The 25,885-nt window shown below is 39.1% G+C and overlaps 2 protein-coding genes across 4 annotated transcripts in view; both read right to left on the reverse strand.

The window, feature by feature from the left end:
* Window positions 1-1,512: 1,512 nt before the first annotated feature.
* On the reverse strand, window positions 1,513-12,716 carry cplane2 (ciliogenesis and planar polarity effector 2). Of its 2 annotated transcripts, none has more exons than XM_059951951.1 (6): window positions 11,825-12,716; window positions 10,321-10,554; window positions 9,654-9,806; window positions 9,078-9,202; window positions 4,008-4,144; window positions 1,513-2,347 (listed from the first exon to the last, which is right to left on the reverse strand). In XM_059951951.1, exons 2-6 carry the CDS (start codon window positions 10,430-10,432, stop codon window positions 2,107-2,109), a joined length of 768 nt encoding a protein of 255 aa, XP_059807934.1. In that variant the 5' UTR covers window positions 10,433-10,554; window positions 11,825-12,716; the 3' UTR covers window positions 1,513-2,106. The 2 variants fall into 2 exon arrangements, with proteins under 2 accessions (XP_059807934.1, XP_059807933.1); XM_059951950.1 differs by having other exon boundaries at window positions 10,321-10,481; window positions 11,825-12,711.
* Window positions 12,717-15,833: 3,117 nt separating this feature from the next.
* fbxo42 (F-box protein 42) overlaps window positions 15,834-25,885 on the reverse strand; it is a 48,348-nt gene continuing 38,296 nt past the window's right edge. The window contains exons 10-11 of one of the 2 annotated variants that reach the window (XM_059951953.1): window positions 24,730-25,865; window positions 15,834-16,787 (exon numbers count right to left, since the gene is read on the reverse strand). In XM_059951953.1, coding sequence (XP_059807936.1) covers window positions 24,744-25,865 — 1,122 coding nt within the window. In that variant the 3' untranslated portion in view covers window positions 15,834-16,787; window positions 24,730-24,743. Of the gene's footprint in view, window positions 25,866-25,885 lie in introns of both variants that reach the window. The other variant, XM_059951952.1, reaches the window with a different exon arrangement.

Here is a 25,885-nt window from a genome sequence, read left to right on the forward strand (position 1 = left end):
GTAGTAAATTATCTCTGAAGTAATCTCCAGAATATGATCTCTGATAATTGCTGTATCATTGATCTGCAAGTCCCCAGGATGATTCAGTTGGAATACATACCTTAGAATACTCATCTCAGTTATTACAAAATGTCACAGTCCCCGTGACTGGTGTGAAATTGCCAGATTTTCCAGAGATTACTAGCTTTACCCCTGACTAACTGTGTCAAACCTGCACCTTTAAGCTTGGCTTCACATGCTACAACCTGCAAACGTATCTTCTGTTAACCAATGTGGATGGTAGTAAAATGAATAGAGATGGAGAACATGATTCTTCTCGTCACAGTAAATCACTTTAGATGTAATCATAGGGAAAGTGTGCCAGCAGCTACTTTCCCCAGGAGTTTAAGGTGGTTTGGCTTGTCATCAAGCACTAATAAACTTCTACAGATGTACTGTTGAACGTATCCTGGCTAGATGCATCGTGATCTTGTATGGTGATTTGAATGTGCAGGAATGTAAAAAGTTGCAGAGTAGTGCACTCTGCCCATTACCTACAGGCATATCCCTCTCCATCTATAAGAGGTGCTGCCTCAAGAAGGCAATGTCTATCATCAAAGATCCTCACCACCCGAACCATGCCATGTTCTTACAGCTACTACTGGGCAGGAGGTACAGAAGCCTGAAGTCTGCCACCACCAGGTTCAAGTACAGAGATGTCCCTTTAGCCATTTGGTTCTTGAATCAACTAGCTAATAGCTACAATTCAGTATTTCTATGACAATTTTGCACTAAAATTAATTTGTTCTAGTTATGCTTACTTATAAAAGTTGTTTTTCTTGTGAATGCTACTTATATGATCCTATGTGCTTCTGATGCTGCTGTAAGTTTTTCTTTGCACCTAAGATTATGTGTACTTTGTGCATATAATAAACTTGACTTTGATTTTAACAGTCTAAAACTGGTTCTGAGGTTTGTGGTAGAGAAAGACTTTTTCAACATTTGTCTAGGCTGAATAAGGCTACATCCACACTAGACTGGATAATTTTGAAAAAGTTGGTTCACACTATGCGTTTTTAAAAATATCTCTATCCACATTGAAACGGAGATTTCGGCGAATCTCCTCTTACTGGGCATGCGCAAGACACATCTACCGAAAACAAGCGGCATGTTTGGTGTTGAATCTCACTGTGAAAGTGCACTTTTGTGTAGTTACAGACTAGAAAAACTTAAAGCAGCGAACATCTGTTGGCTCTTGCGCAGGAGAAATTAAAAGTTAAAAAAACAAATACTGGAGCGTACGGAGGCAACCGACAGGGAGTTCACAGACAGATTGGCCCGGTGGACAACGAACATTGAAAAACTGACTAACTCTGTTGCATTAATAAAGCACCTTGTTAAATGTATAAAACATGTCTGCATTAGTGTTATCTTGTATTTCCATACATTAGGCTGTTACACATCTATTGTCAGAGAAGTACTTGCATAAATAGGTAAACCACCTTCATACAGGCAAGGACAAAACAGGGCAAAGTGAGTATACTTATTTATTCAGTAAGTTATGGGTCAAAGTATTTGGTGAGTACATTTCCAACTCTTCTGGCTTCAGTCTCATTGCCATTTCTTCTGAAATTGTTAGGTTGTGTTCAAGAAAACAATGCAATAGCGCGCTGCCGTCTGACAGCGTTTTCAAAAGTCTCCGGTTGTCCCGTCCACACTGATCTGCCTGAGCAGCGTTTTCAAAAACACCCACCCTGGAAAGTGTTTCTGAAAAGCTCCGGTTTCGGGGGGACGAAAACGCCTTTTTAGTGTTGACGGAGGGTAAAAACGAAGAGAGAAAACTTTGGTTACAGATTTATCCGGTGTAGTGTGGACATAGCCTAAGTTTGATGTCACATTGTTACCTTGAAATGAAATTAGCTTTCCTTCCTCAGAAAGTTGATTAAATGCCAATGCCTCACAGAATGGAGGAAATTAACACACAATTCTGAGTGCTGATTAAAGCAGCTGTGGTGCCAATCAAACATATTCAGTCGAACAAGTACAAGTCAGTACCTGTGAACAAACAAAGATTAAGAATGTCATCAGGCAAGAGTCTGCAGTGAGCTCAGAAAGGACTGTTGGCTCTCAGTGGTGGTGCACAGCAGGGGCAAGTCCTGCTGTCACTTGATCTTGGTACCAGAGATGTTCCGCTATTCCATTCAGTATGTGCTCTACCTCCAGAAGTCCCACTTTGCCATCGAGAGTTTTTCCATCTGACAACCGTGGGCCATTGATGCTCTTAATTTTGTAGACAGGCAGGTGCCATGTCTGCTGGAAAGCACGAACTTCCCGCTCTGTGACATCGGTGTGCATGTATTGGTCAAATCTTGTCACATTTTGTTAAAGGAAATAGGTAAATTTAAGTAATATTCCTTATTTTGTAAACAAATAATAAAAAAATACATTATATACACAAGAGATTCTGCTAATGTTGGAAATCCAAGGTAACACATACAAAATGCTGGAAGAAATCAACAGGTCAGACAGCACCTATAGAGAGGGGCATTTTGACATTTTGGGCCGTGACCCTTCATAAGGACTGGAAAAGGAAGGGTGAAGAAATCAGAAAGAGGAGTTGGGGGGGGGGGGGGGGGAGGAGAAAGAGTACAAGCTGAAAGGTGATAGGCAAAGCCAGATTAGGGAGAAAGTAGTGGGTAGGGGAGGAGGGATGAAGTGACAAGCTGGGGGTGGGTGACAGGCAGAAAAGGTGAAGGGCTGAAAAAGGAATATGTTAAGAGGGGGAAGTGGACCATGGAAGGAAGGGAAAGGGAAGGGGCACCAGAGGGAGCTGATAGGCAGGTAAAGAGGAGTAGGAGTGGAGCCAGAATGGGGAATGGAAGAAGAGTAGGGGGAGGGGGAGAAATTACCAGAGGTTAGAGAAATCGATATCCATGCAGAAGGTTAGAGGCTACCCAGATGGAATACGAAATGCTGCTCTTCCAACCTGAGAACGTTCCCATCATGGCAGGAGAGGAGGCCATGGACCAACTTGCAAATGGGAATGGAATTAAAATGGTTGGCCACCAGGAAATTCTGCCTGTTGTGCACGAAGCAAAGAAGTCAATGAAATAAACTACATTTATTGTTTAGGTTATTGTGCTATCAAAACTATGGTGAAACATTATGCTACCTACAAAAGATATCATAAAAAGCAGGACAGAACACTGAAATCCCATTTATTAATGGAAGGGTATTAGATTTGTACACACTGGGTAAAGATATTATTTCAAACTGCTTTCTTTATATTTTGCTTAGAGAAATAGAAATATAGGCATTGAATCAACACGTCAAAATGCCTCCACAATCCAAGCAGTCAATTCCCAGCTTGCATGCGTAAAGTCATTCCTTTAGCAAGAAGGGCCACAAGGTTGCTAACTTTTTTTAAAAAGATGGAGACAGGAAAAACAATTGAAAGATAAATATGCAACTGTCCAGTCATTGGCCAAAGAACGTACAGAAGAGTTAAAATCAAACTAAACGAACAAAATGCCTTCATCAGACAGGGAATGAATCTGAATCTAAAAGTAGATACAGAAAACATGTTGGGGCACCAAGGTAGCATAGCAGTTAGCACAACACTATTACAGCTCAGGCTGCTCCCGAATTCAGAGTTCAATTCAGGTGCCATTCTGTAAAGAGTCTCTGTACATCCTCCCCATGGTATGCCTGGGTTTTCCCACAGGTGTTCCTGCTTCCTCCCACAGTCCAAACATGTACCGGGTAGGTTAACTGATCATTGTAAATTGCCCTGGGATTATGTTGGACTTAATCAGGATTAAGGGGGTTGCTGGGGCAGTGTGGCTTGAAGCGCCTACTCCATGCTGCATCGCTAAATAAAATAAATTGTTAGGTTACATATTTTCAATGAATAAGTACAATAAAATACTTTGTTAGAATTGCATCTTGCTTTAGAATCTAAGAACGTTTATACAATATCAACAGCTGAAACAGTTAACATTTGAAATGAACTTATAACTGAAGGATACTTAGTGCCAACAATAATTTTCACAACCTTCTCAGAATCATGCAGGATGCGTGACATTTGGCTAGGTAAATCATCAAATGATGATCGATCAGTGAAAGAGAACAAGAACAGGACTGCATCAGCCTTGTCCTTGCAGGCCTGAGAAAAATAAAAGAAGGATTACTCACTATAAACTGTACTTGTGAGAGTTTATTCAATATAATGTAAATGCACTGATATCCTGCAGTTTTGTGCAAGTATATAAAGATTGCAATATCATAATATTAAACAAAATGTGATTTTGTTTTCATAAGTCCACAGGGAAGAAACTATGTTTGACTTAACACAGAATTTGAGCAATCCAATCTATGAACAAGCAACGTGGTCTGGTTGAGACTTCTCTGTAAATCTAAATATCAGTCCTATGTCACTGAAGAATTTGCTAACACCAAGACTAAAAGATATAAATATTTCACTTGATATTTCAGAAAAAATTCTTATAATTCCATATTTTGGGGCTCTTAAAAGTATAATATTCCATGAGTTAACACTTTCCCTGATTGTATAATGTATCTGTCATGCTTTCTCATTAACCTAGCCAGCTACGGTTTATGGTCTGCCATTGCTTTGCATTCACCAGCTGCATGAGTAACAGCTTGCTCTCCATATCGTACTGTCCTGGCTTGCGCACCACGTAGACAGCTAGGTCACAATATCCATGGTTGATCCAGACCAACGTTGGGCTTCATGTATGTATGATTTACCGAAGTTAAACCTCAGCATAATAATATTGTGTCTTGATTCTGATCACCACAACTAAAGCTGGTGTCCATGTATGGAGAGATTTACTAGAAATTGAAGGAGTCAAGTTACACAGAGAAATTGGAGAAGTGAAGACTATTCTACTAAAAAAGAGAAACTTAAAAAGAGCTTCAACAGTACTCAAGCTATTTTTAAAAAAAGATGAGGAGAAATTGGTTCCACTGTTGGGTGGGTGGGGGTTGATAACCAGCTGAATAGAGATTTAAGATAATTGCCAAAAAAAATCTGAAAGGGAGCTGAGATTTTGTTTCCTCCTCAAAAATTGTTAAGATCTAAAATGTACAGCCTCAGAATGATACATTCTTCAATACTAAATGTCAAGGAGAATATAATAAGCCGAGAACTATGCAATTTCCTTAGAATTTCCCTAAAGGAGTCAAATGATCCCAACAAAGATCTTCATACATTGAAATCGGTACATTATATTTGGATACCCAATCAAAACAGGTATAAGTCTTTAAAAAAAAAATCAGATCTGCTCCTTCAAATCTATTGACCCTGATATGTCATAGACTCTAACACATCCTAGGACCAACCAAGGTAGGTCTTACACAGTGAGTGGTTGGGAACTAAGGAGAGTGGTAGAACAAAGTGATCTAGGAATACAGGTACATAATTCGTTGCAAGTGGTGTCACAGGTAGATAGGGTTGTAAAGAATGCTCTTGGCACATTGGTCTTCATAAATCAATGTATTGAGTAAATGAATTGGATGTTAAGTTGAAGTTGTACAAGATGTTGGTGAGGCCTAATTTGGAGCACTGTGTACAGTATTGGTTACCTACCTACAGGAAAGGTGTAAACAAGATTGAGAGTGCAGAGAAAATTTATAAGGATGTTGCTGGGTCTGGAGGACCTGAGCTATAAGGAAAGATTTAATAGGTTAGTATTCTTTAGAACATAGAAGATTGAGAGGAGATTTGATATAGTTATAGAAAATTATGAGTATAGATGGGTTAAATGCAAGCAGGCTTTTTCCAATAAGGTTGGGTCAGACTGTAACCAGAGGTAATGGCATTAGGGTGAAAAGTGAGAGGTTTAAGAGGAACTTGACGGGAAACTTCTTCACTCAGAGGGTTGTTAGAGTGTGAAATGAGCTGCTAGCACAAGTGGTGCATGCAAGCTTGATTTCAACGTTTAAGAGAAGTTGGGATATGGAGGGCTATGGTCCCGTTCAGATCAATGGGAGTGTGCAGCTTAAATGCTTTGGCAGTGACTAGATGGGCCAAAGGGCCTGTTTCTGTGCTGTATTCCTTTAGGACTCTATGATACTAACAACAGTTTGACAAATAGCAGAATTTCATATATAAATCTACAATGCGCTGACTCAGAAGACGTTTAATTTTAAGGTGCTAGAGCTGAACACCATCCTGATCTTAGCTAAGGACCATTTAAGAAAGGATAAACTGTGCAGCTAAGATACACTAATGAACAGAACAAGCCAAATCAATTTCAGAATAAATACATCAGAAGCAGGATCTGAATGAATCCATTACACCATTGTTATACAGTGCCTTTGGAGCTTTCTTACAGAAAGATCAATGAACTATGATTATCCGTGAAGAGCTACCCAATAACTAAGCAGTAATTGTAGAGTCCGAATAGCCAGCTCTCCTGAAAACAAGTAACACAAACAAGGCATAAAATGTGGGACTTCACCAGGTTTAACCACTAAATCAGTCTACCTATTGATTGAGAAACAACGATGACTAGACCCTTCGGCCCTTTGAACTGCACCATTAAATCCAATTAATACTACCCGAATCGCTGGACAACTTACAGTGATCAATCAACCTACTAACCAGTGTGGCTTTGGACTGTGGGAGAAAACCCACACAGTCATGGGGAGTGGCAGGAATTGAATGTGGGTCACCAGTGGGTACTGTAAAGTGTTGTACTAACCACTACGCTACTGTATCACCCCACCTATTAATACATAATAAAGTTCAAACCAACTGAACTATAGCATTATTTAGAGTGTAAAGAAAAAGCTGCTGGAGGAACCCTGCAGATTAGACAGCATCAGTAGAGAAAGAGATGGCTGATGTTTCAGAGAGGAAATATCCTATTTAAAGTGAGAGGGAGGGGCTAGATAGGGGCTGGCAGGCAGTAGGCAGGACCAGGCGAAGAGAAATTATTGGGGAGATGGAGTAATGCGAGGGAAGGGGAGGAGGAGTTGGGAGGGAGTGGCTGTAGGATGACAGGTAAAGTAGATAAGGAGGCAACAGAGAAGGGTGATGAGAGGAACAGAGGCTGAAAGTGAAGAAACAAGACGCTGCAAGTTCTGGAGTCTGATAAATAAGGAAGATGACAATTAGAACCAGATAAGGGAGGGATAATGAGCAGATGGTACCAGTCAGAGCAAGGTAATGAAACTGTGTAACAGGAGCTGGTGTACAGGGGTTGGGTATAAGGGATGAGGAAACTTGGGTGGACCAAAAGAAGAAAGAACACAAGATTACCTGAAACTTGAAAAGTCAATATTAATACCATTAGGTTATAAATTATCCAGGCTGAATCTGTGCAACATACACAAAATGCTGGAGGAACTCAGCAGGCCAGGTAGTATCTATGGAAAAAAATACAGTCAACGTTTCGAGCTGAAACCCTTCAGGCCCTAAAAGCCGACTGTACTTTTTTCCATAGTCGCTCAGATTTCCAGTATCTGCAGATTTTCTCTTGTTTGCAGGCAGAATATGATGTGAACATGAGAAACTCTGCAGATGCTGGAAATTTCAAAGCAACACACAAAATGCTGGAGAAACTCAGCAGGTCAGGCAGCATCTATGGACATGAATGTTCTTTTAGTTTGGCCTTACCTGCCAGTGGATAAGACTGGGGACAGACAGATTCTGAATGAGAATGGGAAGGGGAATTGAAATGGCTTGCAATTGAAAGCTCAAGATGGCCTTTACAGATCGGGTGTAGGTTCTCCATGAAAAAGTCAGCTAGTCTACACTTGGTCTCATCGATGTAGAGGGAGCAACACATCAAGAGCACCAAGTGCAATCAACCAAGTTGAAGGTGGTGTATGCAAATGACCTAGAAGGGTTGTGTAGGCTTCCTAGATGGAGGTGGAAAGAGGAAATACTGAAATAGTTGTTCCATCTCCTATAGCTGCAGTAGGAAAATGCCAGAGGTTAAGGAGGGATGGGTGGGGAGATATAAGAAAGACAAGGAATCACATAAAGAGTGATTCTTGTGAAAGGGATGGGAAGAATAAAATGTGACTGGAAGTAGGATTCCACAGCCAGTGGAAAATTTGAAGGAAGATTTGCTGGATGAGCTCCATCTCCATTCCTGTGAGAACCGGTCCAAGAAATGGAGGGAAATGTGAGCTTACAGTACAGCAGTCATGTTTCCTGAAAAAGGACATTTCAGATGTCGTGAAATGGAAAGCACCATCTTAAGAACAGATGTGGTGGAAAATGAGGGAAAGGGACAGTGTTTTTAAAAGAGACAGGTGGGAGGACGTATCATCCAGGAACCTGTGAAAATTAATGGAAGTATAGAAAATGTCACCGCTCATCTCCTGAGACAGCGAGAGAGCTATAGAAAGAGGAGAGAGGTGTCAGAAATGGTTCAAATGAATTTGAGGACAGGGTGGAAACTAGTACTTAAGGTCATAAAATTGAGAAGTTCTGCACAAATGCAGCAAGGTGCACCAATAGTCATTGATGTAACAGAGAAAGATTTAGAGAGTGGTGCCAGAGCAGATTTAGAACAAAGACTGTGCCTCGTAGCCAATGATAGATCAGGTGTAGCTAGGGCCATTGTAAGTGCCCATGGTTATAACCTTTGACTTGTAGGAAATGGGAGGAAGCGAAAGTGAAGTTAATCAGGGCAATAACATCTTCTGCCAGGCAGATGACAGTGTTAGTGGAAGAGAATGGCTTGGATCTTGGATCAGGAAAGAAGCAGAGTCTAAGATCTTCCTTATGGGGAATTGACATGTTTAAAGACTGGATGTCCATGTGAAGATGAGACAGTGAGTACCAAGAAACTAGAAAATGTCAAAATGGTGGAGGGCATGTAAGGTGTCCTAGATATAGGTGGGATAGGACTGAATGAAGGGGACAAGATAGAGTCAAGGTATGAGAAGATAAATTCAATAAGCAACTAATTTAGTTTCATGGGCAAGAAAGGGCAAGTCTGAGACTGCACTGCAAAGATACCAAATTAGTTATTGTTTATCCTTCTTGTGCATAACGAGGAATGTACTTAGATTTATACTGCACATTTCTTTATTCAATGTCTTTGATGTGTTCTTACCGCAAGAATGTGGTCGAACTTCTTCAGGGAAGCTTCACTGCAATCCCAAAACTGAAAGCGAAACATGATCACTCGACCACTCTCCACCAGCTTTCCTGGCCAATAAACAGTCCTTGTCTGAATTCCTATAATTAAGACAAACATTTTATCCTCTTAAGAAATAAGATGTTTCACCAGAATGCCGAGATATGCATTTTTTATTGTTTTATATTGCTTTATAAATTCTCAACAAAATTCAGTCTCCGGTTCCATGTATGTTTTTCAACACAGTACTTGCTGTTCTCACACTTACAGAGAAAATACAATAAGGATTGCACAGTACTGTATATAATGTCTTTCCAGTTGCCAAATAACACATAGTACTTCCAAACTATCACAAAGCTAAGTACTCTTATTTCTGTTTCCCATCCACCTTCCTATTTTAACCAATATTCAGTACCATGCTAAAGTCTTAGGCACTCTAGCTATATATATGTACCTAAGACTTTTGCACAATATTGTAGATAGAGCTCAGAATTGCACACGTATGAATGATATGCATAGAGATATACAGATGAAAATAGTCTCGGACTTCACCTGTCGTCTCATGATGAAGGCTGGGGATTTCTACACCAGCAAACTTAGCAATTGCTGCTGTTTTCCCAACACCACTCTTCCCAGACACAAAGATCTTGTAACTGGCAATATCGGGTGCTGACTGTGGAGAGAACACTGGCCGCTCAAGTAATCCTAGACACAAACAGATTCACATTGACATTATCAGATCAGATACTGACATGAACTGTACTAATTTCTTGACCTATAGCGTGTACAACTAATTCTGGCTCAAGCTATGTCAACCCACAAAGCAGAACTTGAAAATACTTAAAATTTAAAATTTCTGCAACAATTCATTTACTGTTTTAGATTCAGGAGTACAGCCCAAGGAGTCTAGCTCTGGAGGATAAATGAATGTATTCAATAGTTGTAAACAGAAAGGATACTTCTAAGTAACTGAAGAGACCATAGCAACTTCATAGAACAAATGGCACAATCAACACAACAGGAAGTGGGACTGTGAAAGTATACTAGGCATGCCTCCCGGGTAAAGAAAACCATGGAAATTAACTGAACAGATTCAATCTTTGAACAAGATGTCTTTTACTGTCTTACCCAGGTTTGCATAAAACAATTAGAAACATCCTTATGCTTTGTGACCATCAATTCTTCATTCTATTAAAAAGGAAGATAAATCTTTACTCACCAAACACTTTCCTCTTGTTTTTACGTAAAATGCTAGCCAGATATTCCCGGGCTTCCACAGAGTTAATCCAATTGGCTGTTACTAGAGAGCCTGATTTCACAATGATTGCCATTTCCTGACCTTGGCAGTTCAAGATCTTCTGATTCCCATCTGATAGCAAGCTGCATAAAATTGAATCCCATGGAAGAGGAATTTCAGGAGTTTCTCACAGGCACCAGCCCGCAGCACAAAGCCCTATTTACAAATCCCATAGCAAGTCATGGATTGTAGCAAAACCAGTTATCAGCCGTTTTCAGATTCCCAAGTTCCTGCACCCTTTAGATATTACCCTTTTAGAAATGATACACATGTATAAACAGTAAACAATAGAGGCTCAGGTCACTCTGGCCTTTAAGGACTGTCATTTCATTGACTCACGTTCCAAATACAATCATTTATCATCAACTTGCAAGTTGCATTTTCATCCTTATCCCAAAACCTTGGTGCTTGGCAACAAATCACATTATATCAAGCTTTCCACACAACATCCACTACATAAACTCCTTTAGTCTTCAGTTCATCAGTATACTTTTTGCCACATGGCTCAGCAGATACAGGGTCTGCATTGTGTTATAATAATTGAAAAGTCTCTGGTATTTGGCACCACCGCAGGTCAAGAAACAACTGGGGCTTCACTGATGTTGATCCTTCAGGAGCTGATGTATATCAGCGTGCAGACTATGTGGCTAAGTTTGAATACAGAGCTCTGAATAAGCTTAACTTTATACTAAGGGGTGCATGGCAGGCCAAGGTGGGCAATGTTAAAGAAAGCAAAGCAAAAACAGAGTGTACACTCAACAGGTCAGGTAGCAATAACACAGAGAAACGCAGTAAAGTTTAGGATCCAAGACCCTTCATCACGGCTGGAAAAAGGAGACAAGTTCTCTTCACATTGTTTTTCTTTTGGATTTCAGCACCAGCTTGGACTAACACAGCACAAGACATGACTAAAGCATGCAAGCTCCATGAATGAAGACGATACCCAGATCTATAAGGCACAGCCTCAATATTGAGGGGCGACCCTTTAGAACAGAGGTAAGGAGGTTTTTTTTGTGGCTAGAGTAGTGAATCTGTGGAATGCTCTGCCACACTGCAGTGGAAGCCAAATCCGTGGGTATATTTGAAGCGGAAGTTGATCGCTTCCTGATTGGTCAGGGCATCAACGAATATGATGGGAAGACAGGTGTAAGGGGTTGAGTGGGATCCGGGATCAGCCATGATGGAATGGCGGAGCAGTATTGATGGGCTGAATGGCCTAATTCTGCTCCTGTCTTATGTAAGAGAAGTTAAGAATTCAAAATCAGTTAGGTCAAATATTCAACAATATTTAAAGAGTAGTTTCAGAAAATAACACAACAGCAGTAGTAAAGCTGATGTTCAAAAAAAAACACAGAAAAGGCCTGAAGCTCAGAAAGGCCATCCAGTGTTGCTTTCAGTAATCGCTGTTTCTATCCCTGATTTTTACCTCGCCCTTCTGCACAGCCTCTTTACACTTCGTATACCGACTTTATCTTCTGCCCCACAGGACCGGCCCGGTTACAATCTTCTACCCTTAAAACCCGTCCGCTTGCTCCCTTCGAACCAATGCACCCGGGCCCAGTGATCATCGCTTTGTGACTCCATGTAAGACCCAAACACAGGAAGCGCCATTAACACAAACCACTCATTGTATTACCAAGGCAGCCACGCACAACCTTGCGTCTGACGTCAGTACCCCTACTGCCTTCGTACGTCATCACGAAGTAGCTGCGAACTGCCGGGTGACTTTTAGTGGTGATTCCGCAATTCAGATCATTATTCTCATAACAAAGAGCGTCCTTCAAATCCACAAGGCTGTGTTGTTGGGCTGTAAATACGTTAGCCTTGTGCAAGTAGTAAATGAATATTTGTTGATCACCAAATAAATCAAGCTTAGGCTGCCTCCGCCAATAAATGTCTCAAATTGAGGAAATAGAAATGGATCAAGGAAACTTCAGGAAGGGTTAAATAGTTGGAGAAGGCCAAAGTGGTATACTCAATACTGTGACAAATTTGAAAATAAGGTTAAAATGTTATTGCTAAAAGGCAAAACAGTGAAAATTGGAGTAACTAAGTGTCGAAGATGGAAAAATCTAAAAACCTACATCCTAGTGTTTCTCTAAACAGATTGTGTGCATTATGGGAATGCTACCGCAAAGCCCAAGTTCTATTAAGTGTCACACGGATGAGGTTAACTGTTTACTTTTCCATCTTATTTCTGCCAATGATGCATTTCCCTCCTCCTACTGTTTTCTGATAACACAGCGCTTGAGACCCAATCTAATAAAATCAAACTGACTCTTTAGAATTACGATGAAGTAACTTCCTTGAAATAGATGGCACTATTCTTGACTGTCTTGTCCTTAATAAACGGGTGAGTTTCTTGTCAGCTCTCAATAATTGAATTGTATTACAGCAAATGCAAAGCAGCATATTTACATAAATTAAATAGAGGTACAGTTTAATAATTCAACACTTGTTAAGATTAAGTATTGTTATAAGTAATAACACAAGCATGTTTTTTTTACAAAATGACTTTAATATAAGAAACAGCTTCTTTGTACCATGATCTGATCAGGCAGGACTTTACAGACACTTAACACAGGACAGATACAAGCTGAGGTCAGAACACCTGTCACATTGACTTCACTCATGAAAGTAACAAACACCTAATTGCAAAAGACTTCAAGTAAATTTGGAATGGCATTTTTCCCAAAAGTAGAAAAAAATGTTAGTGCACATTTAAATACAAATATTACAAAGCCCTGGAGTCTTTCACTACTCTAACATCTTTATTGGTCAAGGCAGGCAAGAAAGGAGCTAAGATTGAACAATTTCTGGCCTTTCTATTTGGACATTTAAACAATTTTTATTACTTGAAGTAAAAGAAATCTGAAACTTTGTTCACATTCATCCTCCATCTGTAACTAACGTGAGGACAAACACACACAAAATATCCTTCATTTTACCCATTCTGAAATATGAAATTTAGACAGTGAAACAGGACACAATGATCCTTTAAAAAAAAACAGCCATTTTTACTTTATGAACTGAGAAAGATAGTAGAAACATTAATTAAATGTAAGTGTCTGATTCTGGTGCTAATTTAAGTGGCATCATCCCCATCAATGCAGTACCCATACACATACTCCACAGATAAGCCAGAATTTTGAGTGTTTATAAACTACCATTTCAGAGATAGTTGTAAGATGTTGTTGGCAAAAGTGTTAAAACAAGTATTTTTGCATAATTACTGACATCAATGTGATTTTTCTATAGAATGAAGGATGTAAATAATCTAAATTTAATCTTAAATTTCATTAGATAATTCCAGATGATTAGTTAAAAATCACCCAATCACTCATTGTTAGAGACCCTTGGAGCCTGGATAGAGAAAAAATGGTGTTTGGTTAGCATTGTGTTGGTGTGTAAAGCACTACCAGTCAGATTGACCAGGCATATTCTATCAATATTACAGGCTGACACTCCAATACCAAACTTGGAAATGACTATGACCACTATTATTCAGATAAAATGATAACCAGAAAACTTTGCTTTTTTTTTGTAAATCAAATCCCATGGAATGGGAGGGTTGTCCAGCATGGGAAATAGGATAAAATGAGCCTCTATCCTCTTTAGACAAGAAGTGTTCTTAAATGAGCTTAAGGGGATCAAAGACCGGAGAGTTCAAAAAGGGATCATGGTTACAGAATGAGGTCATTTAGCAGCGGTTAAGTTAGCATATTTTTGGACATGTGAATGTACGAGGACCATGTTGGAAGCTGAAATTGAGGTTTAGTTACAATTTTAAGGAATGATAGAGCAGAATCCATAGCTTGCTCCAATTCTTCAGACAAATTCTAGAAATAGTAACACACATTAAGTATTTTCTGGCCTTTTCTCTTATAATTCTGTGCTTTTTTCATTTGGATAATATGTGCTGATAATGGACATTGGCTGCACCAAAATCATTTGGAATAGCCCATTGCTGCATTTCATTGGATTAATACTCCCTTTTAACATTTACTTCCTTTTTACCACTCTCTTGACCAGGCCATCATTTCTTAATATGTTAGATTTTCTAATCTTTCATCCCACTGCTCTTTTGTGCTGGACTGCGAACATAATTTATTTTTAAAACCTGCCATTTGCTTCTACATGTCCCACATGCCCCTTTCCACTACACCAAGTTATTTAATTATCCTTGCCATCCCCATGGCAAACCTTTACAGGCTTTCACTGCACCATCCAACCCATTGCGCCCCCAGCTATGTACTTGCTTAAAAGCTAATTGCCTCCAACATCCATTAGAAGTTCACCAACAAGAAAATCTTGTTTTTCTCAACACACATGTTGTCTGATCTACCAAACATATTTCCCTCAAATATTGACACCATATGCAGTATTTTATATCTATACAATGTGGGTATAGTTATTTCTCACTTCACGGTAATTATAGGAATGATTACACACTTTTATCTTCCTTATGTGTATCTATCTGGAATCAGATTTAGTCTGGATATACTTTTGCAGTGCCTACAGACACAGTTATGCCCATTTTTAAATTCAGTTTGGTCAAGTAAAAACTCTTCGCCACTTTAACAAAAAATTCTTGGGATGTATAGCCAGTGTCAGCAAGATTAATCTTTAATATTCAATTCCAACATTTTTTGAGATTCATTAATGAAGGCACATCACAATTAATTATATTTAAGAAACTGCACTGTTAAGTCTCTTCATGTTCTTAGAATATCCCAGTTAGGTACCACCAAGTTTTCATTGTGGTTTCTACATAAGCAACTCAGTCTATTCCTCTCCTTACTTGATTTCCATACCTTTAATGTTCTTTAGAGCAATTACAAGTCCTGTTTATACATAGTTATGGATTCCAAATTAATTATTTGAGAGAACTTTTGATTCTTTAATTATACGGTATATTTCAAACCATCCCATTCCTGATAATTTTTTGTGAATACACTGTGCCTCCGGTTGTAGTCCTGTGCACCAGCAAGAACTTTTTATCTCATCACCACCTCCAATTTTCAAAGCTTCTTTCCCCCCCCCCCCCCCCCCCACCGGCAGAGCTTGTCCTGTGATAATTAGCCCAATACAAGAGCCTTATCAGGTCACTTAGCCTGTGAGAAACAAAACTGGGTGCCATGTATATTTACTCTAGATTTTTTGGTACAGCCCTGTTAAGAACCTTGGGATACTTCACTCCATTAATTGTGATATACAAAATGTAAGTTATTGTAGAAGGCACTGAATTATGTTGGCTACAGACCATTGCCCTCTCCTTACACCAAGTACAGCATCACTTGAATTAAGGCCTTTTAGCCTGCATGTATAATAGATTATGTATTAGACCAGTGGGCAAACGGTAATCTTTCTAGCTAAAAGTATTTCCTTTTAAGAGAACTGAGAATTTCACAAAATAGTTTATTACAACTGGTCAAACACAAACGTCTTGTTTTTTTTTCAAGCAAATGCTGGTAACTTGCAAATAGTAGGTCTAGTTGTTTCAGATTTCCAGCTCTTTTAATGATGTGTTGAATTATTGTAATTTTCCTCACGCATCCTTCAGAGTCAGTGAGGCAACTTTCAAAACCAGTATGTAATTAACTACCAAATAAATTTTTATAAATAGCAGCAGAGTTAGCACTATTCGTAGCTTTAAAATAGAAATCTGCATTGATCAGTCTCCTAATGGGATCAGGTAAGGCAGCAGATATTTGTCCTACTTTAAACAAACGAAGGAGTCTACCTTCAGTTCAGCAGCAAAACGTAAATTTACCAGTTTTCTGAAATTGAAGAAACTGTGTCCATTGAGACCTACTTGAGGTAAAGTTCCTGCTGCTGTTCAACATATACTTAGGTGCCTATGTGGTCACTGCATTCAGTAATCTTGCACTATGAAAAAAAGTGATTGAAATTGTTAACAGTTAGTGACGGGAGTACACAACTGGCCCAGCCTGAGCTCATCTGTCCAGTAAACATTCATCCTTCTACAATCCCCAATGCCCATAGCTGCATGGCATTAAATATGACAAGAAACATAATTGAAGGTTCCATGATTTTGCATTAGTTGTTGCAGTCTCTGTCATTTCTCAAAATAGATGGGTGCCTTGCTGAAAATCAATATATTAGATAAGTAGAAGTAAGCTGGTTTCAAAGTCTTAGAGTTGTTAATGCCAGGCACTTAAAATGGTAACTTCCAAATTAAAAAAAGGCCTTATAGTCTTAGCTTCTGATGTATGTGAAACTGTAGTTACTTGCCATGACTTCCCTTTATTGCATTCTTGATGAGTATGGCTTCCAGCCAATCTACCAGGCACACTGCGTGTATATTCTGCAATTGTTTAGATCAGTCTGTAACTTCCAACAATGTAGTACTAAGTCTGTTTTACAGCCTGAGAAAGAAGCAAAATATTAATGTTATAAGGTATCAGATCACTCTGGACATGAACCAATGTTAAATGGTTTGTGGAAAACACCTGAAAAAAATCAGATGTATAGTTTCTTTCACAGGGACATCTAGCATGACCATATTTTTCATTAACTTCATGAACTTTCAAATGAGCCTCACTTTAGAAACAGCTTTGTCAAAAAATGGAGATAAAACTACTTTGACCACTGTTGAAAATGACTATCAATTCAATAAATCTTAGGTGAAAATCAAACAATCTGCTTTATATAGCTGGAAATGAAACTAACAAAAAATATGCTCTTAGCAGCAGTTTAAGTAAAACCTGACATTTAAAGTTTTGACATTTTTTAGCCTTCAGCACAAATGTTACACAATATGCTGTATAGTCATTGGTGAGGTAGCTTTAGGACATGACCAAGCTTATTATTCTACTCTATTAGTGAAAGAGAGTAGCTTTGTGTAAATATAATCAATGTTGAAAATAAGGGGTCCCATCCAAGTTTAATTAACAGTGGGTCATCACCATTATATCTACACTATTCCACCTTAACTATGGCATATAGATGACATATGTTCAACTAATTATGTTTTTCCATTCAATTGCACTGTGCTCAGCCCACTTCCCTCCTTTTTCCAATTGCTACCCTCACTGGGGAACAGGTTCCAGACGAGCCGGGTATCCTTTAGTGCAGAGGTTCCTCAACCTTTTTTTATGCCATGGATCAATACCATAAAGCAAGGGGTCTGTTGACCCCAAATTGGGAACCCCTGCTCCAGCATGTTACCAAAATTGTCAATCATCATATGTAAGTTACTTTGGTATGTTGGAAGGCGATATAATCACAAAGGACATCCCAACTTCTATAAACATGCACTTTCTATCTGAAGAACAATAATTTATATTTCCTACTAGGACAGCGCCATTCACTCCTATAACTAATCTGGCCAAGATCAGTTGAAACAAAACAAATCAGCAAATTAACCTGGGACCTTCCTTGATGAGAACTCAAATACATGGAGTATTAGGACTACCCAGTCTGGGCAGTACTTTGCTCAGCAGCAATAATAATTCCAATCTTTCTTTAAGCAACATCTTTTTAATTACAAATTGGTTCATTTTTTACAAAACTTCCATTACACTCCAAATCGTGGACTCAGGAACACACCTGATTAACTCAATATGCAAAGTACTGTTGCATTTGTGTGGAAATGCTATGCAGATTTCACACAAGACCACTGTATAATAAAAAGTTTCTGATACAAATAGAAATTGTACTGACGGGGAGAAACCCAATTTAGCACAGCTTACCAAAGCTGATTCAATTACATGCAATCATCACAACAGTAATTTAAGAACAAATGCAGGTTTTACAAAATTCTACCACTCACATTAAATTGTTGAAATAGTTGAAATTTCTCCAAACTGCTCTTAAACTTTATTTTTCCACTGATAAAGCTTGACTTGAAATTTTTAAATCGATTGTGCTTTGAACATTAAAAAAATTTAGGACAAATAAAGATACGTTGGGTTCAAGAATGTGTTGTGTATGAAGGGGTTGTTAAGGTGGGAAGAGGGGAAGACAGATCATTTCTTACTTCCAAGAGGACTGGCAAGGATAGAGGGGTAGATATTTGATACACGCACTTTAGCAAGGCCTTTGTCAAGGTCCAGCTTTGTAGACTGGTCCAGAAAGTTAGGACACATGGGATCCAGAGCAAGCTAGCCAAATGGATAGAGAATTGGCTTGGAGGTAGGGAAACAGTGGAGTGTTGTTTTTCACAGAATGTCTGAAAAGTGCTGGGACTCTGTTGGTTATCATAAATATTAAAGATTAGGACAAAGATATATTTGGTGAGCAAGATTTCAGGTGACACCAAAATTGATGGTAGAGTAGACAATGAAGGAGGTTCCAATGGGATATAGATTGACTAGGCAGGTGGACCAAGGAATGGTAGATGGGAATGAACTCAGTTATGCATTTTGGAAGTTAAACCAGGGCAGGACATACTTTAGTGAGAGGTAGGGTCCTGGGCAAGTGTTCTTGGTTCACTGGAAGCAGCAACACAGTTTGACAAGGTGGTGAAGGAGGCTTATGGCATGCTTGCCTTCAACAGTTGAAGCACTAAGTGCAAGAGTTGCGTGTTACAGCTGCACAAAGGTTATACTTGGAGCATTGTGTGCCATTCTGTTTACCATACTACAGGAAAGTAGTCATTAAACTAGAGAGGGTACAGAGAAGTTACAAAAGGATGTTGCCCGGATTGGAGGATTTAAGTTTTGAGGAGAGAGTGGGTGGGCTGTGTCTCTTTTCACTGGAGCAAAGGAGACTGAGCAGTATGAGAGGCATGGATAAGAAAGACAGAATCTGTTTTTTATGGTAGGGATCTCTAAAACCAGAAGGCATAGGTTTAGATGAGACTTAACATAAAGAGCAACTAGAATATGGAATGAGCAGTCATAACAGTAAAATTTAAGAGGTATCTGGACAAATACTTGAATGAGCAAGGCACAGAGGGCTAAGAAATTGTGGGATTTGTATAGACAGGCATGATGATCCACATAGACCCAGTCAGCAGAAGAGCCTGTTTCTACACAGTACAACTCCATGACACAATAATGAATCATTTACAAATGATTAAAAATCAAACAGATGATTTGCAGACAAAATAATAAAGAGAAAGTCATTGGTGATGTTGCACTTGAAGATCCAGTGCAAGATCTACAATACTGGCCACGCATGCTTGTGTCTATGTTTTGTATCAGACATGCCTGTCAGTGCTAAATTACCTAATAGTTGGTGAAATGCACCAGTCATGGGATATTTTTGTTATTTTTCATTAGTATAAAATGTATATTTAGATTTTTGAAAAAAAATCCAAATTTGTTTGCACTTTTAAACAGAGTATAAAGAAATAGTAAGTCAATTAACCTCAAGAAAATCTGCGCTATCCAGAAATCAGAGATTATGCCTTTTCAAATGTTTTTCATCTGATGTGTACAGACATGTTGCATGTAAACCAGAGCAATTTATCCAATACCAGTTAAAAATTCCTGAAGTATTCAAAGCAGCAGCGGCATTTCAGAAGGGGGAAAAAAAACTACAGATATAATATCCACTGCATAAGCCTCAGAAACTATGCAGATAACTGAAACTAAAAGTAAACCCATCTGTTCATACCAGTTAAAAATAAGAGATTTTGCTACTATAGGTCACTCCCCTGTTTCACAAGTTCAAAGGTTAAATTCCCATGACCTTTTTCTGAACTTTATCATTCTACCACTGCATAAACTCATTTGAAATGCAGGCATATGCAGCATTTCTTTAAAAAGCATTCCAAATTTATTGATGTGTTGAATAAAGCACACCATAACCTAGATTATTCCCTTAATAGAGTGCTAAGAGAGAAAATATAAAGTACATGTCATTTGTCTCATTTATAACATTGTAGAAGTTTATGCTAATTGTTTTCATTTGTCTATTAAGTGAATGAATTTCAAAAGTATTTAATTGAATACCAAGTCTTTTAAGAAGCACTGAAAACATTGTGCGTACTCGTGTTTCTTTTAATTAGGGTTCCTTCTCTAAATCAGTCACGATCCTAAATTATGTTAAGGTTATTATATAACAGATTAACAGAACAATTCTCTAAGTCTGTTGAGTATAACAATCCCGTGTGAAATACTAGGCCATCGAGGGGCAGCGGTCACAGAAAAGTATAATCCTGATTTGGGAAATGGAGAGTAAATATATGTTGTTAAAAAAAGTGCTCGTGTGAAGGTGAGGTATTGGAAATAGCACTAACCTGCAAGCATGATATTGAAAATAGAACTTATTCACTATTTCATCATTTAAAAAAAAATTACAATGGGTATAAAATTGAAATAGTGGAAAAGTGACATGGAGAAAGCTCATGAAGTTAAATGTGCCACTTCAAATTTGAGAAATAGATAAACTCTTACATTGGTGAAAATACTTCCTGCTGGCAATGATGGAAATCTGCAAAGGAAAGTTAATGTTACCCTCAAGTTCTCTAAATACAGCAATGGACAGAATATTGGGAGGAGATTATTAGTAGTCAAATTCAAGTTTTGAGTGGTATTTTTGCATTTGGAGTTTACTGTGTAGATTTGTATTGATGTTCAGTTTCACAAGAGCTGAGTTTATGAAATTATCCGATGCACTGCCAACAGCTGAAGGCCAGGGGGGTGGGTCAAAAGTTGAGCAATCTATAAGCATAATTAGGTGATTGACCAAGGACATACATATTGAAATCAGGCCAGGATGTGCAAACACAAACTGCACATACAGTATTGGTAACTATACAATCTGGCATCTGAAACATGGCAAGAATTACATGAGTCTTTGAATCAGACTACAACTGCAGAATGAATGGGTCCAAAATGGCTTGGACCTCTTCTTTATAGGCACGGATTGGCAGAATACAGTTAATTAGAAAGGGATACATGCTCATTCATAACAGGTGAAAACAACTTATTCACATAGTACTAGTGGGCTTCCTACTGTTTGTGCTGGACAAAACTAACAAATAATGCTTTGGCCACCAGTGGAGAAAATCCTAAACCCCAGCAAAGAGCCACCCCATCAAGTCCCATAAGTGAGAACAGATGGTTTGCCATCTGCCATATTGCATCATTTTAGTTATGCTATCACAGATAGTTACCTGGTTCAAAACACCTTTCACCAGGCTCATAATCCTGGAGCCACATCAAGCTTAAAGAGGCAGTAGATACACAACCTACACGATAACTGCATAAAAAGGGATGGATCCCAAACATTTTAAGAACCAGAAGAGGGATAAGTCATACTAATCTGAACAACCATGTTTTGGGATAAAAACATTGCATAGAATTTACTATTAACACAAGGATTTTCGGAATCAATCTCATCAGCGAAGAGGCCAACATAAATAGCACCAAAGCTGTGGTTTTACCTGCAGAAAGATTCAAACACATGGGCACCACAGACCTTATCAAAGCAGGGCATAAATTCAATGAACTGAGAATGTATTCACCAGATATATACCCATACCACCAAAAGCCTTATCATAAACCTGTAACACATCAAAAAGTAAGTTTGCACACCAGCTATATTTACTGGATTCAAATCTGAGCAGCATTTTAGTTCATTCCTATATTTCCTAAAATCTGTAGAAAATAAATCAAGCAGCAGGTCTGGCAAAGGGATTACATCTGTGCAAATCTGTGCAAGCCCCATTACTGCCTTCAACGTATTTTTTCACCTTGGGCAGCAGGGCACTACTGCGTATAATTAATGAAGCCATAGGTTTTCAACAACTTGCAGCACTCTGAGCTGTGACGAGCTCATATTTCTCCAGAGTGGCTTCCCTGTGGCCTCAAGGACTGCAGAGGATTCTGTGGCTTCAGGGGAAACTATCAACACTTTACAATTACTGAACTGCTGCATTTTGAAAGGATCTGGCATCCGTAAAGAAACCAAATCAGTATAAAAATCACCTGGGCCTCTTGACTATGTCACATTACATAAAATATTGTGGATTCTAAAGATGCATTGGTTGCAGCAAGCTCCAAACCATCACACAACAAAGACAGCTGAAGGGGCTGTGTGAACCACTACATTTATTGACTGGATATTCTTCTCTACTGTGTAATGATCAGACTTGGGATGCAGTTCCTCTACACCCTAGATAATATATGGATGGTTACACAAATACATATTAGTAATCAAAACCTCATCCATCAAAATTCAAGATGACCATGAGTTCTAATTTGAAAACTACAATCTTCAGTCACTAGCTCCCAGATCCTGGAGCAAATTCTTTAACTGATGGCTTGCATTCGCTGCCATTCAGTCTGAAAAGATGCAACTTCTGCTTTTTACTGCTCTTGACTAAATCTTACAAAAGCTCCTGCATCCTTTATAATCAGCAGTTTGTTACATTTAAACAATAAGGTGAATGAAACAAGAACACAATTTCTCCCCCACAAACTGTCTCACTTTAAAAGACACAATACATTACAGTGAGGGAATTGTACACACATGCCTCAAGTTCATCTTTAATCCTAAATACAGCCACTACATTACCAAGAGCTGGAGTTCAATGTTGTTACCTGTCCTCCCACTGAAACTTGAAAATGGAGACAACGGTGAGCAAATAAAGTTAGGAGGCAAGACTATCTTAGCATTCAAAGTAGCTGCAAGGACACTATACAGCCTAGAGCAGAGGTAGGTTAATTCTGTCATGGTTTTCCCCTTTGCAGACTCACCTTGGCTTCTACCCAAGATACTACACAATTATAAAGGCAATTTCCCATACATGTGGGAAATTACATCTACAACTCACCACACTGAGGCAATCCTAAAAGCAATGTAACAGAAACAGTGGCTGGCAATAAAATGTCAGCAAGTTAGACTGACATGGTGTCTGAGGGTGAATGCGATATCAGCACAAAAAAAACAACAAAGAAAATTGTTCAAGAAATACCCTTAATGCAGATTTGCAGCTCAATACCCACTTCTTCATGGCAGCTTAGCCTTTGAGGCAATTAGAAATTAGATGATGCAATAGGTGAATAAAAGAAAATATAAACAAATTCCAATGTGACTTCAATAACACACCCACTGTTTATGGTGTAAACAGACACCACTATAAAACTGGTGAACAAGGCCATTGCATGTTGCCAATTAATAGCTATAATTGAAAAACAGAAAGAAGTCAAAAAGTAAAATACATTTCACAAAAGAAAAAGTAATCTCCTAATGAATATTTATGACACTGATAAGTTAATTGACATCAGCAGAATGGGAAATGCTCCCAAAGACGGCTGAACCAACTAGCTCTCTGATATTTAAAAATACAGAAACAATAGTTTCTGTTCTATCTGAACTGAAATAAAAGTTTACCATGACAGACTTTAATATAACATTGAATTTCTGCACAATCTAACTGAATATTATCACACTCAGTCAGTAACAAAGAAGGCCTCCTTTTATCTTGAATTTATCCTAATGGGTGGCAGTAGACTCGGCTGTACGGCAATTTTGCATCTTCATTAGGAACACTAATATTGCTTGGTTTTCTGTCTCCCAGTAATAATAGGATAGATACACAGATGTCCTTGTAAGCAATGAGGTTTAGTGTTTTCCTCCCAACATGGAAAAGTACAAGAAGTTATGAGCTATTCAATGTTCAGCTGGGTAAATATACCTCAAGACTTCTGGAGAGGAATGAGTACAATAATTGAGCCCATACTTAAACTTTTCTCTTAATAAACTACCTACACTGTTTCTCTTTAAAAAATAAATTAAGTGACAAACTGCAATAAAAGAAAACTGAAATGCTTTACAACACCTTTCACGGACCTGTATGTATGTGTCAACTCAACTGGCTTTGGGGTCAGCATGTGCAATCCTTGGAATAATGGTTTATGTCAATTAGCTGATTTGGTAAAGAAATGTCACAGGACAGACTGAAGTTTGCAACCAAATTACTGAATTACAAAATTGCCCATATTAGTGAACTGGGCATTTCCTCCTGTTTGAAGTTGAAACTTCAAACAAGGCACGACATACTCCTGCAGACTCACTGTGCCCTGCCAATGCAACGGCAGTTGTTTATAGTAAGATCTCACCTAGCTAAAGCAAGTTTGCTAACTTGTAGCATACCACACAAGTTACCGCAACAGGTGGAAGTGTTCACGCACCACTTCTTTATCCAATCAGTATTGAAAGCAGCAGAAGCTTTCGAGAACATAGCGAGAGTCAAATTAAGATAGATAAGTCTGAATATAACCAATTCACTGGAATGGAGTAAAATTTGTGTTTTAACTAGCAAACTTTAAACCACTTCCAGAGTAGTTTTACAGATAAATCTTTTTTTTTAAATTCACAGCTTATGGGTGTGCGTCAGGTAATGTGAAATACCTGCAGGCGGTGCATTATCTCTTAGCTCGCACAAAATACAATGCATTGGTTTTTGGATAGTACTTCACATTCTGTTTCTTGTCCATCAGTCCTCCAAAAATTATCAGTTCTCCCCTTCCTTGCACAACTGTGTGGAGGCTGGTTTCCGGTGGGCCTACGACTGAGCCACTGTTGAAAATTTTCCAACTAACTTTTCCCTTCTCTTTTGCATCCTTTATATCCAACACATACATTTGCATTGGCTTGCAGTTCATGCTCTGGTATAAGGGCTTGCCTACATTTAGAGACTGAGGTGGGTGGTGGCCTAATCGACGTGCAATTGGTGGCAGAGCATGTCCATCTGCCTGGGCAGGTGCGGGGCGCAGTGGTACATCAGTACTGTTTGAACTTTGACCATGATTTGCGGGCAACACAGATGAAGGAGCCGAACTTGAGCTTGCTGGCACGACAGATATCGAACTTTGCGGTAAGAAATCCCTCACTGCCTCCAGCCCTCTTCGGAGTGCTCCTGGTGAAACTGGGCCTGGAGAAGCAGTCACGACATGAGGTGGTGTGTGAATTCCATTTGTTTGCTCTGAAACAGTAATCTCAGTTCCTGGACTTGTCCCATTATCTTCTACACCATGGCTAGAAGAGGGTTTTGAATCCCAATTTACCAAATCCTGGGACCTATATGAATCTAATCCTGACTCAGCCTTCTGTTCCACTGCTGTGCTTTGTCTCATGACATGTGGAAGTCCTCCAATTGAACCTCGAAGATCATATGCTTCGACCACAGATGATGGGATAGGGGATCCTGGCTGCACTGGGCTATCCAAAGAACCAGATAAGGATACTGGGGATAATGTTCCACCATTTAACACTGGAGACCTTTCTCCTTTTGCTGGAGATAGACTGCCTTCCCGAGAACTGGATGCAGCTGGTCTGTGTGTCCTTGGCCTCAACGTGCCCCAGCGTCCATTCACACAGGGAACTTCATCAGTACTCCGTACAGGGGATTGTGAACGATGCTCTCTTATTTCTGCGCCAAGGGCCGGAGGTGTGGCACTGATAGGAGATGGCCGGGAATGTAAGCTGGGACTCAGAGGGGCTCTACCACTGGGAGCCTGGCTGAACACTACTACACATTGACCAACCTAGGAATTAAAGAGAGATT

The sequence above is a fragment of the Hypanus sabinus genome, chromosome 27, assembly GCF_030144855.1.
Source record: "Hypanus sabinus isolate sHypSab1 chromosome 27, sHypSab1.hap1, whole genome shotgun sequence".
NCBI lineage: Eukaryota > Metazoa > Chordata > Chondrichthyes > Myliobatiformes > Dasyatidae > Hypanus > Hypanus sabinus.

Excerpts from the sequence above, each read along its gene's own strand:
- cplane2 (XM_059951951.1), bottom strand. The coding sequence starts at position 10,432 with ATGGCAATCATTGTGAAATCAGGCTCTCTAGTAACAGCCAATTGGATT. Across the intron at positions 9,807-10,320 it reads AAACAAGAGGAAAGTGTTTG|GATTACTTGAGCGGCCAGTG; the intron begins GTGAGTAAAGAT and ends GTTTGTGTCTAG. Across the intron at positions 9,203-9,653 it reads CCTTCATCATGAGACGACAG|GAATTCAGACAAGGACTGTT; the intron begins GTGAAGTCCGAG and ends TCTTAATTATAG.